General features: G+C 43.7%; 1 protein-coding gene across 1 annotated transcript in view; it reads left to right on the forward strand.

Annotated features, from left to right (window-relative positions):
- Positions 1-477: 477 nt before the first annotated feature.
- Positions 478-20,173, forward strand: part of nmbr (neuromedin B receptor) — a gene marked incomplete at both ends in the record, with an annotated part of 91,696 nt that continues 72,000 nt past the window's right edge. Inside the window, one exon of the mRNA XM_080791317.1 lies at positions 478-932. Coding sequence (XP_080647443.1) covers positions 478-932 — 455 coding nt within the window. The remainder of the gene's footprint in view (positions 933-20,173) is intronic.

Genomic DNA, 20,173 nt, shown 5'->3' on the forward strand with positions numbered 1-20,173 from the left:
TCCGCAGCTCCGCATTTCAGCACCTCCTCGGAGGGAACAGCTCCTTATACCGGGGAGAGACTCGCTCCAAATTCATTGACTTATAATAGTAATATTGGCTTTTCTTTTTTTTTGTATAGGCAGAAATGTGAAACGGTATTATACAGTTTACACAGAACAGTATATAGAAACACTTAAGTCTTAAAAAAAGGATATCACCACCGGGGAAAAGAAGAAGAGAAAAAAAAAGTTAACATCTTTTTTGCTGCAGGTCTTTCTTAAATTGTTTCCATATCCTATCCTTTCTCCAGCAGCGCTCTTGTTGGAACAGCGGCGGACGGAACCACCACCGGCTCTCCCTCTCTCGGAGTCTGAGGAGAAGAGACTGAGCTCCCTCTTCTCCGAGATATAACTCGCGACAGAACGCTGTCATTTTAGACAACAACATTGTTGTTACAACAACAAGCAACAACCCCCCCCCCCCCCCCCAAGACCACCATGGACTCGGACATATCTTTCAACTTGTCCGGAGCAGCAGCAACGGGGGGGAACTCCGCGGACGCGTACCCCGACAACCTCACCGACTATTCGGACTATAACTATAACGGCGACGGCGCCGGCGGTGGCGGGGCCATGAGCAGCGTGCACTTCGCCGTGCGCTGTGTCATGACCTCGGCCTACATGCTCATCATCACCGTGGGCCTGCTGGGCAACATCACGCTGGTGAAGATCTTCGTCACCAACAGCGCCATGCGCAGCGTGCCCAACATCTTCATCTCCAGCCTGGCGGCCGGCGACCTGCTGCTGCTGCTCACCTGCGTGCCCGTGGACGCCTTCCGCTACTTCTCCGAGGAGTGGATCTTCGGCACGGTGGCGTGCAAGCTCATACCCGCCATACAGCTCACGTCGGTCGGCGTGTCCGTGTTCACGCTCACGGCGCTCAGCGCGGACAGGTAAAAACAAAAACAAAAAGGTTATAATATGGTTGACATGGGTGGTGCGTGTGTGTCGTGTGTGTGTGTGTGTCGTGTGTCGTGTGTGTGCGTGTGCGTGTGTGTGTGTGTGTGTGTGTGTGTGTGTGTGTGTGTGTGTGTCGTGTGTGTGCGTTGGTTCCGTGCATGCCATGTGTCGTCTCTGTCGGCTGGGTGGAAAGTCTAATTGCTTATATTATTATGTCCGAAACGGTTGCCTTTCTAATTCAAAAGCATCAAATTATACAAAGAGGCTCAGATCTAGTATACACAAGCTCGAAACTCGGCATTCGAGCTCGCAGCTGTTGTGTGATACAGCTGTTAACTTATACGGGGAAAAAACGCATGCACACACAAAAAGTTAAAATATGGAGATAATTTGGAGTTTTTTTTCCCGACAGGCAGCGACGATAAGTGGATATAAGTGAATGTGTCATGTCATGTCCCTCCAGTGAAAGCCTATACTACAGTTGAGTTGATGTTGAGTCAAGCAGCAGTCAGATATATAGTATAATTTATATAGGGGCCATTAATGCAGTTTTCATTTTTGATCAAAATGTTTGATTCCTATTTATAGTCACTGCAGAAAGGTGACATTATTCTGTTTTGAAAAGCCATTATTCTGTTCCGGTGCGTGAACACCAATTGAACACCTCCATTTCCACACATTTTCCTTTTTTCTTTTACATTTTTATCCCACGATTTTGCAACCCGGTGCCACTTAGGCTATCTAATGTTATGTATAGCCTAATCCAGTCCAAGCATGCTTCTTTTCACACATTGTCGCCGTCTAGAACAGGACACTTATATATGATTGAGTTAAGTTGCAGCACTGTCTGTGTTCATGTCTGCAACAACCTGCATTCAAAACTCTTTAGTGTGCCAGTTATGCTATATTGATAACTTTGATTGAAGTTTGTATTGACTATAGACAGCACATATACCGGCGTATATAGATCATCCGATGGTCATTTATTTATAGGCTATTATAGGCTGCTCGGTCAATCTGCATTGATTGTGAAATTATTTAGTCATTTGTACTGTGTTGAATCTTTGGAGGTGCAGGCATCCCTATACTGCGTTTTGACACACATGCATGCAGGCGCGTGTCCCATCTGAACAGAACACAACGTGCGCGCGCTGTGCGTGTGTGTGCAGTGTGTGTGTGTGTGTGTGTGCGTGTGTGTGTGTGTGTGTGTGTGTGTGTGTGTGTGTGTGTGTGTGTGTGTGTGTTATAGAGAGAGAGAGAGAGAGAGAGAGTCAGGAGGAGACTGTAAGCATAGCACAGCCATGCGCAACAGAGAGAGAGATTTGATTGAGCACTTTATTGAAAATGAATTCAATGGGCAAGCGTATGCTTGTGTTCCAGAGCCCCCCCCCTCTCTCTCTCTCTCTCTCTCTCTCTCTATCTCTCTCTATCTCACGCACGCACACACACGCGCCCGCGCACAATCGGATCGTTAAGGAGCCGGAATCATTAAAATCCTATAAGCGACATATACATGCTGTGAGCGTTTTCACCCGTTTTTTTTATTTATAATTATTATTATATTTTTAGTTTGTACATCGAGTTTGTTGGGGATCGAGCTTGTTGTAGAATACAAATTTCACCCACTCTTTTACACATCAACTTGTGAAACTTGCGAGTATTGTCGCGCACTCACTCACTCACTCACTCTCACACACACATACACACACACACACACACACACACACACACACACACACACACACACACACACACACACACACACACGAGAATGGTGCTAATCAGAACGATGCTTGAAATTCTGTCTATAATGGAAGGTTTCCATATAGCGGAGCTGTCCAATTGTAGAGGTGCTGAAATACTCCAGCTGCCGATTGCACAGGCAAGAATTAAAGGTAGTACTAGTATAGGCCTATATAGTTCACCCCAAAAGTGAACCCTTTCCATTTCCCAAGCAGGCATAGTTCTGTGTCAGGCGTGCCAAAATATGAAGCGCTTTTTGTGGCGGTTCGGAACAACCGTGTGGTCCGACCGACTGGACACCGGGCACTGCGGTGTGTTCCTGTCGGGGTGTGTGGACCGCACGCATATATCGAATTTTAAGTCGGTGTGGGGCGAACGATTCTGCAGATACGTGGATTACACAGACGTACGTATGTACGTATGTACGCACACGCGCGCACACACACACGCACACGCACACACACAGACTTGGTGCATAGAAGTCGAGAGGCCTCTACGTTGCTGCATGGCATTTTGTGCGGCAGCACTTCTGTAATTTATAGATACAGTCATTTTGGGGGTGGGGGGAGAGGACGGCGGGCAGGTTTAGCAGACGGGCAACGAGTGGATGTGTGGCAATAGAGGAGGAGCAGGGAGAGAGGGAAGCGGTGCTAATTAACTTCTGAGTTACTGAAAGCTGCATGAAGAACGCTCTCTTCACAATCCTTTGGTTGTCCTGTGGTGGTTTGGTTTCACGCTTCGCTGCACGCTGCTCGCTTTCTCTCTTTCTCTCTTTCTCTCTTTATTTCTTTCTCTCTCTTTCACACGCATAGTCGTACTGTGGCTTGTGTGTGTTCATGAATGAATGGATTAATTAATTAATTCATTCATTCTCGAGACATTGACGTTTCCCTCATTCGCAGTGTCGTCGAGACACACAGCACAACGTAATTATACGACATTTTCAAAAGCGATAGACAAAAGAACAACAAAACGGAACGGCAACATTTCCTCATCGTTGTGATCAAATAAACGTCTGTCTGCATGTGTCCCACACGGATGGAGATCTCTGTATTTGTTCTGTCTGTCCCATGTTGAGAGGAATTGGCCTCATTATAGGCCCACTGGCAGAGTGTGTGTGTGTGTGTGTGTGTGTGTGTGTGTGTGTGTGTGTGTGTGTGCGCGTGCGTGCGTTGCGTGCGTGCAAACTCACCTCAGCCTCTATAAGCCCTGCGCTCCCCTTTGTCCTGTAGCTACTTTGAAGCCTCACTGCACTCTCTCGCTCTATATCCACTCCGCGGATGCTGTGACCAATGTCACCTGTTGTTCGGTGACTATTTACCATGCTGCTTTGCGTTACTTTGATTTCAAAGCAAATGGCATTTCAAAGCCTCTGGGATGTAAGAGGCGAGCGCCTGCTTGTATACATGTCGTGTGCATCAAAGGAATGGCGGCGTGTGGACATGGAGAGAATCCAGACTTTTCACAGTCTGGATTTAAAGTGTTATCTATTACAGCTGTGGGTCTGAAACCTATGATACGAATATCTCACTCGATATCTAAAACTATACATATACATATACATTGTATAATTACTCTGGATTTGTTGGCTATATATATTCATACGAGGTTTCCACTGGACACACACTGGTCTGATAAACCCATTCTGACCTGAGATCAGATTCTAAAAAATAAATAAATAAAAAAACAGCCCTACAAGCTCGTAGCGCGCCACTCGGTGGCGCGCTATGAGCTTGTAGATCTGCTATTCTTCAACAGCTAAAGCATAGCGTAATGCTAACACCAAAAGGGGTTCCCGTTCACAATGGGTTAACACAGCTATAGGCTTCAGTGCAACTTGTATAGCTCTTGTATAGACTCAAGACAAGTAATAATAGGACCCAAAATGCTGAACGGAAAGGCAGGAGCAGAGAAACGTCAAATTAAAGTATTTATTATACTGAAAACACTAGGCGAACACAACGGGAACAGAACACCATAAACAACATCTATAGTGAAGCAGGGAACATAAGGGACTGAGAGTTTAAGTATAGACACAGCTGGGATCACAATACACAGGTGAACAGAACAAACAATCAACCCTGGGATTGGCTATAGGAGACTAACAGGACACAGGTGGAGAGAACTAGTAATCACAAGGAGGTAAGACATGCAGGCAAACACAACTAGGCAGAACAGGAAACTACTAGGGCATCACTATACATAATAAAAGTACACACGACTACACACAGTATACAGATTATAGTTCAGCATGACATAGCAGGCTATGGTGTATGTCGTCTATTGCGCCCTCGATCAGCCCCTCCCTGCCCCTCCCTGCCCCCTCGTAGTTTTTGGGGGGTAAGAAAATATAAGTAGGTGACAAGTTTGGATGTTGACATAATGCACTGACCAAGCATTATATTGAGCTGACCATCTTACAATAAGTTAATGGCAAGGTGCTACCTATAGGTGCAACTTCCAACGGCAGCCCACTCATCCAAACAGAACAGTCCTGTCTAATTGTATTAAAACAACGTCAAACTCACCAACATTGCAGCTCATGTGTACGGAAAGCTTGAATTATTCTCTTTCTATCCTCAAAGAGATAGATTTTTTTGTTTCGTAAGTATCCACTGTATACTGTACATGTCATGAGCTACTTTGTGTCCTCGCAGGTGATTATTTTTCTATACGTGCTGGAGTTTGGAAGCGCTCGTTAGATAGATATCACTCAACTGCCACCTGTTTTGAATTAGCACATAATGCTATAGAGGCAGCAGGACATTGCTTTACCGGAAACAAGCGCTTCCAAACTCTGATGGAACCATGGCCTGCAAACGGGCAATAGATGATGATTGCAGCTGCACCAGAGCTATAGTAATAACACTCAGCTGAATTGGAGCTGTCTAATGAGCTCACACTGTATTGAGCAAAGCTTGGAGGAAAAATAGTAATGCTGCTGTCTGGAGGAAACCTCATAACTATAGGTTTTCTTATTTTTATTTTCCATAAATCAGTGCGATATTGAACACCCTTTACGTTGTGTGTGTTGTTTCGATTGTAATTGGCAATATCTAATGTCACGACGGCAACCTTGATGAGGCAGTATTGCATCGTTTAAAAAAATATATAAGGTTTTATTAAATTCCTTAAAAATGTATATTTTTTAATTCCTGAAAAATGAACATTTTGGAGTTATGAGTTTTCCTCTGGACAGCGTGAGATATGCTACGTTTATTACAAGTGTTCATTTAGCAAGAGTGCTATTTTAAATGCCTATAGTTTCTCATTTCTAACTAGGGTTCCTTGGTTTTCTGTCACCTTCACCATTGTCCTGTCATAATTATGGACAGCGGCAACTAGTCTAAAAATGTCTTCTACATCCTGACAGTTTTCTGAAAAAGCCATGTTTCTATGTCAGTCGTTCTTCGATTTAAATAAAATAGCAGACCTACAAGCTCGTAGCGCGCCACTCGGTGGCGCGCTACGAGCTTGTAGATCTGCTATTTTTCAATAGCTAAAGCATAACGTAATGCTAACACCAAAAAGGGGTTCCCGCCCCAAAACCTGAGCAAACTACAACTTGTTCAGAACAGAGCTGCCAGAGACTGGCCCTTCATTGTCTATATACACGCACTGATATCGAATACATAATTATGCACACACACACACACACACACACACACACACACACACACACACGCACACACACACACACACACACACACACACACACACACACAAACATAGTTCCAGACACAGGAACAGGAAGCCTTCTGACAAGCAGCTTCACCAGCTGGTAAAAGTCTGATTGATTGATTGATTGATTGGTATGGGAGCTGCACCTTAGAGTATATATGAATAGAGACGGCACCCAGAGGAAACCCTGCGGCGAAATGGACATAGTGGCCCCCGAATTTGATATTGCAGCGCTGTGGCCCCCAAACACATGAACGCAATGGCAGGTCCGTTGACTATATATCATTGTGCACGTTCACGACGACGGCAGAACGCTCGCGCACGTTCAACGGCTGCATGCAGCGCGTTCGTGTGTTTGTTTGCGGGGCAAATCCATCCCGGGAATGCACTCTGTTCCTTATATATACCCGGAAAGAGGAGTGAAATGGCCTCGTGCGCTTTTTTGAGCAACTCCATGCGAGTGGATGGGAGGAGAACTCGGACGCCCTCTCTGTTCATATATACCCTATAAGAGCTGCACAGACGGGGACCACAAGGCCCTCAGAAGGGTGCTGCCCTCGGGGGGAAGAGGTACCAAGAGTATCAAAGCCAACACAGGCAGACTGAAGAACAGTTTTCTCCCCCAGGATGCATTGTAAAGGCCTGTTCATAGTCTGGATTTTCGGTGGTGAGGTGACCACCGCTCCGGTGGTGAGCTGACCACCGGAGCAGAAATAACGTTGAGCGGTGGTGAGTAAAAACAGAGAGAAGGGCTGGAGCGGTGTTGGCGGTGGTTTGCTCTTCACCGCGGCTCGTGACGTCATGTTGTAGTTCGGTGGTCACCTCACCACTGAAAATCCAGACTATGTATGAGCCTTAAGACTGCTCAACAAGCCTACATGAACATTGAACATTCCGTTATACGGCCTTGTATATATACTGACCTGAGTTCTTTAAACTTTTAAAAACTTTTATACTTGGTATTGTTATTTAAATGTACTATTTGTTACTTACTGTATACGTGTATTGTGGAGCATCACCCAACGTATACGTTTCTCACAATGCTGCACCTGTATACATCTGTGTGACAATAAACACCTTGAACGCTATACCCAGGGACGTGCCGGCGGCCCCGATTCCGAAACCGTTTATAAATGACCAGAGTTATACCGTGTGGAAATACTTCAATGACTTTCAGAAACAGTCACATTTTATGAACTGCAGGCAGCCGGTCCCACATGGTAACAGACCGTTTGAGAACGCCTGGTCTGACTAAACGGAACCAGCTGCAAACGATATACCATGCAAACGATATACCATTCTCGTGTAAAAAGGGGCCCAAATCAGTCCCAAATCAGTCAGCGTTTAAAAAGATGCATTAGTGGTGTCGGAGGGCTGCCAACCATAGCATATAGAGAAGACAAAGCCATGATGGATGACTGTGTTCAGTCGGGACAACAACTCATGGACATATATTTTTTTAATGAATATTAAATGAGCGCGTTCATCTGGTTGCGGTGATGAATGGATTTGCTTTCAGGGCATTCCGAGGGAGCGCGACACATCTCTCCCCTTGCCAAATAGGTGCCGATATAGCATTAGCAGATTCATATATAGGCCAGACTAATATTATTTTCTTCCTGTGGCCAGTTTTGTCTGGTTTACAGGCTATATAGTAGCACGGGGTGTCACGTTCTGTCTGTCTACCTGTCTATTGCTCTCTTTCTTAAAAAATAATATATATATATATCCCACGATTGTAACCCATTGTTCACCCCTGTGTCAATTATCTAATGTGATCCTGGGCTCTACACACCCTCCACCAACTAGTCCCCATATATGGGGGACAAGGGGAGAGCAACGGACTTGAACTCATGCTTCTTTCATGCCTGAGTGTCCAAGTTGCTCCTTTTACACCTGACAGGGGGGGAGTTTCCCTGGTTGGACGTATAACGTGTGGTCCCAGAACTAGAAATGCCATTAAACGTTATTGCCATTTGCGTGACACTAGCACGATCAAGTATAGGGCATTCATTTACGAAAACACACAAAACGTTAGTGTCACGGTTCGAGTCAAGCCAGTGTATATAGGACCCAAAGCGCAAGATGAGAGGCAGAAATTAAAGTATTTTTTTCACCAAACCGGAGGAATAGGCAGTTATCAAAATCCAGGTATACAGGTCAAATACACTGGTATAGGCAGTCAGAACCATGGGGGGGGGGGGGGGGCAGTCAGACAGATATTTTGTGAAGCTACTGAGGAAATCGGGATTTCCTGAAAGTTCATACAATGGCCTGTTGTGGCGCCGTCATTGGCCCCCCAAAAAAACCCCATAGCCCCATAGAAGTCCATGTATTTGGGCCCAACTTCACCTAGACTGTATTACCTTAATAAACATGGTCATCATGAATACTTTCTGCTTCCAGTCACAGCACATTTCACACCACGCTGCACACAGAAAACCGGGGACTGCTATAATGTCAGTGGTTGTTTCAAGAGTAACCCATTTAGACCTGACAACAAGATTGTACAAAATGTCTTCTAAAACAGTTTTGTGAAAAAAACCTCATGTTTCTATATCAGTGGGTGCTCGTTCTTTTCCCACGCCAAGGACCCCCAGAGTTATCGGTATATTTGGGCCGTCGAACCCCCGCATCTGAAAATACATTCTTCTGAGACCCCAGAAGAATATATATATTATGCATGGTTCGCTCTGAAAGAATATAATATTAAAAGAATTGCGACACATTTTCACGATTTTTCTAAAATAGCTAGATCATCGTATAGCCGCGCTATGAGCTTGTGCAGGATCTGCTATATTTTTCAATAGCTGAAGTATAACATAATGCTTAAAACACCAAAAGGAGGTTCCCGACCTGAATGGGGTAATGTTGCGGGGGGGGGGGGGAGAGAGAGAGAGAGAGAGAGAGAGAGAGAGGGAGAGAGAGAGAGAGGGAGAGAGAGGAGGCTCTCAGCAAAATCTAGCTGGCAGGTTTCAGAGGTCATTTCGAGACATTGCATGGATTCTGGATTAACCTTAATTGTTCCTCGGCCTTCTCACACGTAACGCAGTCTTGACGGCTAATTAATTAAATGAATGAATAACAAGCAGTTGGAACCGATAATGGCCCTGCTGCGAGTTAGACGAGCAGAAAGAAGCGACTCAGAGAAGAAAAGGAGGGGGGGGGGGGGGGGGGAGAGACAAATGGGAGATATCTCCAGTTTAAATAGCAGTGGTATAGGGTATATAGGCCAGGGGGTTTTCAACTGATTGTGAACCAAGGGACCACCACCATGACTATAAGAATCAACCTGGGGACCACTGTTGTGGATATGGGCTATAAGATTAGTGCTTTCGTAACACTTGCTATGGAATGCATCCCATGTCTTATACTGTTTTTCTCAAACGATGGTCCCACGGACTTAACTTGATATACAGTACTGACACATGTGGCCCTAACTTTGGCGTGCCTTAAACCTTTATTCCTAAACTTTTTGAAAACTCTTGAAAAATATTTGAAAAAATAGTTCAACTAGCAGATCTACATCCATACCTTATGGCTATTATCGGATATTTGAACTATTTTAATAATAGAAATAGTAATATATATATATATAGTAAAAATACGTGCAAATACGTGCAAGATATAGCACATGATGACATGATTATATGGGCACATTAACATTTCCTAATGATGATGACTCAATCAGGCAAGCTGGTACACTTCACCCTTCTTGAGATTCTATAACTGCCTTTTCTGTGGAATGTATTAACCTCAGACTTCCCATGTCATTCTGATAACATTGACGCACTTCCACGGAACAGTGAGTGCACAGACGGATTAGTGCACTGTTCTGTTTCCGTGGAAGAAAATACAAAATCTTCACTTTGCTACATTGCTATAAATGCATGGTCAGGGACCGCACATGCAATACCTCAATGGACCACCAGTGGTCCACGGAGACCACCTGTTGAAAACCCCTGGTATAGGCAGTTACTAAAAGCGCTTCAATACTTCATCCCTATATCCAGATCTGTCTGTCTGTGCTCTGTCCCCTCCTATTTCCCCATCTCTATACCAACCATGTCTTCCCTGAAAAAAAAAAAGCAGATCTACAAGCATACATAATAGGACGCATTTTATCTCCATATACGGGCATGAAAGGGACACAGACAGATGCGGGTGGAACGGGTATACTCTGCATGTCCGGTTGTCCGGAACCAGCACAAAAGCCTCGTTTATGGCACGCGTGACAAAGAACTCCATTCTGTTCCATCTATGAATGCACGAAGTCTTATGTGTACGTATACGTCTGGAATGCACATAACTCTAGAACTCTAGGAATTCGACACACGCGTTCCACAACCCCCACAGGGAGTGCAGTGCCCGGTGTCGAGTCCGTCGGACACACGGTTGTCCAGAAACGCCACAAAAGGCCTCTGCCCGGGGCCTGGGACAGTGTCCATAATATATGGAGCTGCCCTGTTCTGACGTCACAACACTCCATGTTTGGGCATGCCTGACACAGAACTCCATATATAGGAATAAAGGGACACAGAGAGACAAATACAGAAATCTCCATATATGGGCATATATGACAGACAGATTGGTGGAACGGGGTATTCTGTAATTTGTATTACACTTTGACATTGACAGGGAATCCCAGAGTGCTTACATGACTAAAACACATAATCAATCTGAACAGAGCGCCGTCCTCTTGAATCTATAAGACACATACATCATAATTCATACGCAATTATGTTTTCAGACAAAGGAAAACTTTTTTTTTTTTTTAATATATTTTTTATCCCACGATTTTTTAACCCATGTTTCACCCCTGTGTCAATCATCTAATGTGATCCTGGGCTCTACACACCCTCCGCCAACCTGGGGAGAGCAACGGACTTAACTCATGCTTCCTTCATGCTTGAGTGTCCAAGTTGCTCCTTTACACCTGACAGGCGGGTGTTTCCCTGGTTGGACGTAGCGCGTGGAAGGAACACGTTATTCCAACCAGTTCCTTTCCCCTCCATCAGGCGCCCCGGCTGGCCAGGGGGAGGCAGTTTAGAGACCAGGATTACTGCATGTTTTTGTGAGGGTACCTAACTTGAACGTTCTTGTTGTTGATGTCTCCGCATCGCGGGGTCGGCAAGGACGAATCTTTGACATTGTACGTGCATGGAAATGAAGTGACTGAAATATCTGAAAAGGAGCATTTAGCAGTTCAAAACATTCCGTCCAATAATTCTGTCCTTTATGCGTGGGAAATGAAGTGGGTATACAGACTGTTCTGAAAAGAGAACAGGGATCAAAAATAGTTCCAAGGCATATTTTGTCCAATGATTTTGTCATTATGTCCCTGCGATGGCTAATTATGCATGGAAAACATGTTTCTTTCATTTCACTGAGGCATTCATCGAAGGGTGAACAATTCAGATTGGGGCAAAATCTCTTCAATCTCTTCATGCTATTTTGTATTTTAAAAGACAGTGAAATGAAAAACACGTTTTTCACACTTTTAGAGCATTATTATCCATGGTCATCATCGTCATATGGGCATACCTATAGCCTGGGCAGCATTCCTTTTCGGATTTATGATCCGGTAGGGAGTGGATGATATCGTTATACGTCATGTTGTTGTCATTGTTTTGTAGTCATCATGATGATATCGCTACGTCATGTTGTAGTCATTGTTTTGTAGTCGTCATGATGATATCGCTATACGTCATGTTGTAGTCATTGTTTTGTAGTCATCATGATGATATCGCTACGTCATGTTGTAGTCATTGTTTTGTAGTCATCATGATGATATCGCTACGTCATGTTGTAGTCATTGTTTTGTAGTCATCATGATGATATCGCTACGTCATGTTGTAGTCATTGTTTTGTAGTCATCATGATGATATCGCTACGTCATGTTGTAGTCATTGTTTTGTAGTCATCATGATGATATCGCTACATCATGTTGTATAGTCATTGTTTTGTAGTCATCATGATGATATCGCTACGTCATGTTGTAGTCATTGTTTTGTAGTCATCATGATGATATCGTTACGTCATGTTGTAGTCATTGTTTTGTAGTCATCATGATGATATCGCTACGTGATGTTGTATAGTCATTGTTTTGTAGTCATCATGATGATATCGCTACGTCATGTTGTAGTCATTGTTTTGTAGTCATCATGATGATATCGCTACGTCATGTTGTAGTCATTGTTTTGTAGTCATCATGATGATATCGCTACGTCATGTTGTAGTCATTGTTTTGTAGTCATGATGATGATATCGCTATACGTCATGTTGTAGTCATTGTTTTGTAGTCATCATGATGATATCGCTACGTCATGTTGTAGTCATAGTAAATGACAAATGTGTCCATGTTATTTAGAAACATATAGGCCTACTGCTATGTGCACAATACTGGGGATAATAGAAGCAATGTTCTTCAGTTAAGACCCCTGAGTCACTTGCATCACCGGCCGCTCAGAAATGACCGCAGCAGTAGTTCCAAGAAATCCACGTCAGTAAAGCAGTATAACTGTGTTTGTGTTCAGCCTGCAGTGGTGAGAGAAAGAATATATATACTCCCATGAAAACTTAACCCATTTAGACCTGAGGCCAATTCTACAAACAATGGCTTCTAAGTCATGACAGTTTTCTGAAAAAGCTATGTTTTTATGTCAGTCGTTCGACTCGTTCTTCAATTTTCAAAAAATAGCAGACCTACAAGCTCGTAGCGCGCCACTCGGTGGCGCGCTATGAGCTTGTAGATCTGCTATTTGTCAGTGGTTCTCAAACCTTTTCATGTTTCAAGGACCGCAGAAATTGTATGTATTCGGCCGCCGACCCCCACCTGGAAATATGTTGTTCAGAAGTAAAGATTTGTCTTAAAAAAACGTTCGCTCTGAAAGAATATACAGTATATATTCAAAGATTTGCGCCTACATTTTCAAGATTCTTCAAAAAATAGCAGGTCTACAAGCTCGTAGTGCGGCACTCGCAACAGCACCCCCTTTTGGTACTAAACATAGGGAGCGTCATATAGGGACATTGCTGTTCCTTGGAGTGGTTGCACCACTCAAAAAGAAATGTCACGCACATATTTTTTTCCAGTGCAGGCAGCAGTCCTTGTTGACGGAATTTGGAAGAGATTTTGAAGGTCTGGTTCCAAAAATGAACCAGTATTGTGTAAAACCCATGATATTTACATTGGAACGAATGAGATAATAAATATTCTGCTGGTTGGGTTTGTGGGCTATGAGCTGACCACCCAAGTATCCCCGGTCAGAGAGAGTATGGGACACCAAGGTATATATTATCAACAAGGTCAGGTTTATTATCTCCTTAATCCATGGTTTCTACAAGCAAGATATAAGAAATGGAATAATTATTAACCAGTAAGACGCGCAAACGCGGGAAGCGAACGCAGCTGAGACCCTGCAGATCATGTCTGTCTGTCTGTCTGTCTGTCTGTCTGTCTGTCTGTGTGTCTGTCCCGCTGTTACTGTATATGTGGACCTGGCCCCTTTTGTGCCCATATATGGAGCTGAGTGGACCTGGCCCCTTTTGTGCCCATATATGGAGCTGAGTGATTGCTGATGCAACACACTCCATATTTGGATAGCGGGACAGACAGACAGACAGACAGACAGACAGACAGACACACAGACCGACATGATCTGCTAGGTCTCATAGTAAGTGCTCACTGCGTTCGCAACTATAGCATGACAATGAAGGACCATATTGAATCACAAGTAAATATACACTAGAACATAATTATGTGAACAATCATAGTATATGGCAAAGTGATCAACATAGCATATAGAATACATCTGTCAATACAGTACAGGGGAACAAAGGCTTGCTTTGGTCAAGTACGCATGGCTGGAGTAGTGGGTAGACTCAGTGAGGTCTGCAGGTGCTGCATGTTGCCCTGTGTGAAGGCTGGAGACTGAGTGAGGAGTGTGGGGTGAGTTGCTGGTTATATGTGGCACACCTAGACTGTGATTTGCTAATGAGTTGAGTGGTGTGATGGCAAACACACATGTGTGATTGTGGATGCAGGGAATGGGGAATGTCCACCAGAGGCTGCCAGTCAGACAGCATGCAGATCATTTACAACAGAGACCTTATAGCTAAAGGTCTATTGCGTCGCGATGCCGAGTCATGTCACACCACAGAAAGCGCTGCATAATTCGCACAGGCCCGTAACAGTCCAGCTGGTTCCAGTCGTGCACACATCTCAGAGTTGCACAACCCACCCATCCATCCATCTTCCATCAACCGCTTATCCGTAGTCGGGTCGCGGGGGCAACAGCTCCACCGGAGTGTTCCAGACTTCCCTCTCCGGAGCAACATTAGTGACTTCCTCATGGGGGAACGTTCCCGATGTAATCCCTCCATCTGGTCCTTGGTCTCCTCCTCCCAGTGGGACATGCCTCGAGGACCTCCCTATAGAGAGACGCCCGAGAGGCATCCTATAACCAGACGCCCGAACCGCCTAAGCTGGCTCCTTTCCAGGCGAAGGAGCAGCGGTTCTACTCCGAGTCTCTCTCTCTCTCTCTCTCTCTCTCTCTCTCTCTTTGTGTGACTGAACTTCTCACCCTATCTCTGAGGGAGACGCCAGCCACCCGTCGAAGAAAACTCATTTCGACCGCTTGTATTCGCAACCTTATTCTTTCGGTCATGACCCACACTTCATGACCATAGGTGAGAGTATAGGAACGAAGAGTTGCACAGCGCCATGACTCGTATCCCCGGACCCTACTTTGAGAAACGGTAACCGTAGAACACGGGCGGCACAAAATGTGTCAAATCCCTGTTCCTGTTCGTATAAAGGTCCCAATTAAGGAGATGAAAAGAACAGTCATTATAAGTATATAGCTCAGCTTGAATGGCCACAAAATATCAAATGGAACTGTACAAGGTTATTAGAAAATCCAAATACCAAGAGGGTGGAAAGTGTGGGATACAACTCCTAGAACAATTAACTTCACATAACCTTGAAACAAAAGTACAGAGCAGATCCATACAGTATAGATAAGTCTGAGCTGAAGACTGGAAGACTTTTTAAGATATTTTTGGGGGCTTTTTCTGCCTTTATTTGATCGTTTACAGCAGAGGGTCCCCACCACTGCAGGTATACTAGTACCACTGGTGGTACTTGAGCCCCCCTGCCCCCTCTGGTGGTACTCAGAGGAGTTGCCCAAAAAAAAGAGGAAGACAAAAATGGAAATATATATATTAGGCTACTATACGGGTAGTTCTTCTGAGCAGCAACCGGTTGAAATAGGCTCTCCAGTCGTGCTGAAAAATGAGCACGAGAGCCGTTATATTCATAGGAGATTTGAGAACGGATTAATCACATTTAGGCCTGACCTCAAAATTAGAAAAGAATCTTCAAAATCTTTCAGTTTTTCTGAAATAAATATTTTCATGATTTTTCAAAAATAGCAGACCTATACAAGCTCGAACTTGTAGATGCTATGAGCTTGTAGATCTGCTGTTTAATGGCTAAATTACACAACATAATGTTTAAAACACCAAAAGGGGTTAATCACGTTAGAAATATCATCAGACAGAGTTTTGTCAGAGCAGCAGCATTATTGGCTTAGGAATCAAATCAAATCAAATCAAATCAAGCCATTATTTATATAGCACATTATAACACAACCAAGGTTGACCAAAGTGCTTCACAACAAACATATACAAATACATCAAGCAGAGCATAGAAGAAACATATAACATATAAAATCAAAAAAGGTGCGTTTTGAGTAGGGACTTAAACATGGCAATGGTTTGAGCTGCTCTAATATAATAATAATAATAATAATAATAATAACAATAATAATAATAACAAAAGTCGCCTTACAGAAAGAAGTACAGACATATTTTATTAGAAAACTATTTAAAAGGTTAAAGACTAGACATCAAAATCAAAAGAGGGACAAACAAGAAGGGTGTGTGTGTATGTGTGTGTGTGTGTGTGTGTGTGTGTGTGTGTGTGTGTGTGTGTGTGTGTGTGTGTGTGTGTGTGCGTGTGTGTGTGTGTGTGTGTGGGGGGGGGGGGTTATGTAGGGAAAGCCAGTTTGAAAAGGTGGGTTTTGAGTGTGCTTTTAATATGGGTGGGGGGGAGGTTGTTCCACAGGTCAGGGGCTGACACTGCAAAGGCACAGTCACCTTTTGTTCTGAGGGTTCGGGTTGTTGGCACAGTCAGCAGCCGACCTCAGAGCTCTGGAGGGGTTGTGACGCTGTATGAGTTGGGCCATATATGGGGGGGGGGGAACTGGTTAAAACTGGTGTGATGTGGTACATTTTGTTGGTACCACTGAGCATTTTGGACTCATTTTAAATCGTCTGAGGGAGGATACCCTGCACTGTAGATCCTGCATGGGAACATGTGACGCGTTTAAAACATAAACACCCAGTGTGTAATAATAAAATGCCAAATGTTTATTAATGGTCATAAAATACATACGAGTTCACTCAAACAACCTCACGAGAACACCTATTAGTGTTCAAATTCGAAACACCTATATGACTCATGATTGTAAAAAACTAAACACGTTTATGTGTTTAAAAAAAAGTGTTACTGGCGATGAAACATGTTCTTCTGTTTATAATCTAAACACTGTGACACGTTTTAAAAAGTGTTACAAATGTGTGTTTATATAACCTAAACGCTTGGGTTTAGTGTATAGTGCATTACAGTAATCTAGCCTTGAGGCCTATTGCATTGTGGGTTTGAGATAACCCACCTTATCACAATCTACCTTACTGTACATCCCTAGTGTATACAGTATTCGTGCATATAGTTCCTCTAGTACTGTCTAGGTATTTAAAGGTCTTCAAATAAATACTTTTTTGAAATGCCTACATGGAGAAAACGAACGGATAATTCACTTCTGTGGTCTCACGTCGTCATGAAAGGGGACGGGGGGGACTGCGACGCTCTATTGATAATTTCTACTGTTCTATACTTACAGTAAATGCCAGCCCATGAATCAGGAGGAGAGAGTTAGCGTATTTATGAGCTTAATCTTTATAGTGTTCCAGTTCCAATTTCCAGTCTGCTTCATTTCGTCGTGCACGGTCATCACTTTAAATTCCACTTCGTTTAATCTGTGTATATCCTGCACCTGACTGTGCTCTATTATGGATACAATTGCTATGACAGTTTCAGTTTCGTTTCTGAAAATGCAATTTTCTGTTTAATAAAAAAAGCTGGAGAGACATGGAGACAGACTCCTGTTACTGAACAAACACTCTATGACAATGAGTAGGCCTACTATCACAATATAGAGATTTTTTTTTGGGTCTCCACCAGGCTGAAGGCATGGGGAGAGAGTATGTTTTGCACTCCGTCGTGTGTGTGTGTGTGTGTGTGTCCGTCCGCCCGTCCTTCCGTCCAGCTAATCTCCGGCACCGTTGGCCTGACCCATGCCAAACTTTGCACACACACTCCCTGGATGCCAACGACGAACCTCTGCCCCAAATATTCCACAACGGCCTGTTATAGCGCCACCATGAGGCTGATTTTGGCAAGACTCATTTCTGCAGATTACTCGTACACATTTTTGCGAACGCAGTGAGCACTTACTATGAGACCTAGCAGATCATGTCTGTGTGTCTGTCTGTCTGTCTGTCTGTCCCGCTATCCAAATATGGAGTGTGTTGCATCAGCAATCACTCAGCTCCATATATGGGCACAAAAGGGGCCAGGTCCACTCAGCTCCATATATGGGCACAAAAGGGGCACCATATAAGGAGTCCCCAAAGCAGCTATACGTGTACGTCCAAAACCCAAATATGTACGAGCTGCGTTCGCTTCCCGCGTTTGCGCGTCTTACTCGTATCCATACATCAACACAATTCGGTATACACTATCTCCATAGTCATGTGATCAACACGGATCTGCACCATTTCCCCATCTTCCATCCTGATTGGCTTCCAAAAGCTGAGGGAGGATTGGTCCGTTTCGAACAGAATGCCACAAATCAAAAAACACAGTGTGCAATTTCCGTGAAAGTATACACGCACATTTCCACTAGGCCGAGGATGACATGCCACATGCCACTTGCTTTATTAAAGCAAACATATTTTGCGGCTCCAGATAGAATTAGTAGTACGTTTTTGGGCCAAAAATGGCTCTTCTGATGATAAAGGTTGCCTACCCCAACCCCTGTGTTAAAGTATAAACAGTTAAAAAAAAACTGCAGGGCTCCTTGTGAAGTAAACTGTACTACGAGCGATTCTATTAAAATAAATGTCCCTAGTATAAACGGCAGCCGGGGAGACTTGATTCTCAGCAAAGGGAGGAGAAAGATCAACATTGGTGTCAGCCAATGTTTTTGTGGAGCCATTTTCACAACTAAAATGATTATGTTCACAAATCAACAAAGAAAAAGGTATACCGAGGCGTGCTGCTGAGCTGCTAAATTGGCGCCGTAAGTCAGGAAAGAACAGTTGGCTGTTTAAGAGTCTGAGCAGGATTCATGCTTCTAGCCCATTCTGAACGGGAACCCCTTTTGGTGTTAGCATTAGGCTATGCTTTAGCTATTGAAAAATAGCAGATCTACAAGCTTGTAGGTCTGCTATTTTTGAAACATCGAAGAACGAGTCAACGACTGACATAGAAACATAGCTTTTTCAGAAAACTGTCCTGGATGTAGAAGACATTTTTGGAATCTGATCTCAGGTCAGAATGGTAAACTGTCAGGATGTATAAGACCATTTTTAGAATCTGATCTCAGGTCAGAATGGTAAACTGTCAGGATGTAGAATATTTTTTTTTAGAATCTGATCTCAGGTCAGAATGGTAAACTGTCAGGATGTATAGAAGAATTTTGTTAGAATCTGATCTCAGGTCAGAATGGTAAACTGTCAGGATGTATAAGACAATTTTTAAAATCTGATCTCAGGTCAGAATGGGCTAGCTTTAGACGGATACAGGATCATGGACGGGGTATAGTGAGTAGTGTAACACATTCACGCGAGGTTGCGGGCATATCATTTATTGATAACTAGATTCTTCCAAATTTCCCCCCCGTTGCCCACCTTGAAATTGGCTGAATTCAAGAGCGAGGAAACCATTTGTAGGATTTGTGTACCATTCCCATCCTAAAAATCCGACAATAAAGTATTATATTTGCGCGATGGCAGTCTCTCAGTCAAATTTGGTCATTTTCTTTCCGTCTTGGGCAGCACCAGGGACGTGCTTAAGACCGTTAGAGAGACATGAAATCCCGTAAAAGAGGTCACTTTTGGACAGAAATTGCGAAAATAGCTGATCTACAAGCACACAACACGTTGAGAGCTTGTAGATCAGCTATTTTCGGCGCGCAACCCAGCACTCTTTCCTTTAGCTAGTGGAGATGCGCGGGCTGTATTTTGCGTGTCTTAAGTACCAGGTCTTATTCCCTAACTTGAGTAAACTAAAGACCTGGAGGAGTGATCAATGCTCTTTGGCCACTCAGAATAGCCAAATGGCATTGATCACGCCTCCAGGTCTTTAGTTTACTCAAGTTAGGGAATAAGACCTGGTACTTAAGACACGCAAAATACAGCCCGCGGTGTGTATACGACATGGATTTCAAGACAAATTTGTTCAACGCAAAATACTGTGTTCGAGTTCAGGAGACTTAATTCGGGGGGAAAAAAAAGTAATTCTCCTGAATCCTGAATTCCACAGAAAGGAGTGGTATTTGCATTTCTTCCACCATGGAAAAATTCTGTTTTTTAAGAAATAGGCAGCTAAAAAAAAAAGCATGTTTTGAAGAAAGTGCTACATAGGCTATAGAACTGCATGGGTTCTCTTATTATTATTATT

This window comes from Protomyctophum bolini (assembly GCF_963924005.1).
Source record: "Protomyctophum bolini genome assembly, chromosome: 19".
NCBI lineage: Eukaryota > Metazoa > Chordata > Actinopteri > Myctophiformes > Myctophidae > Protomyctophum > Protomyctophum bolini.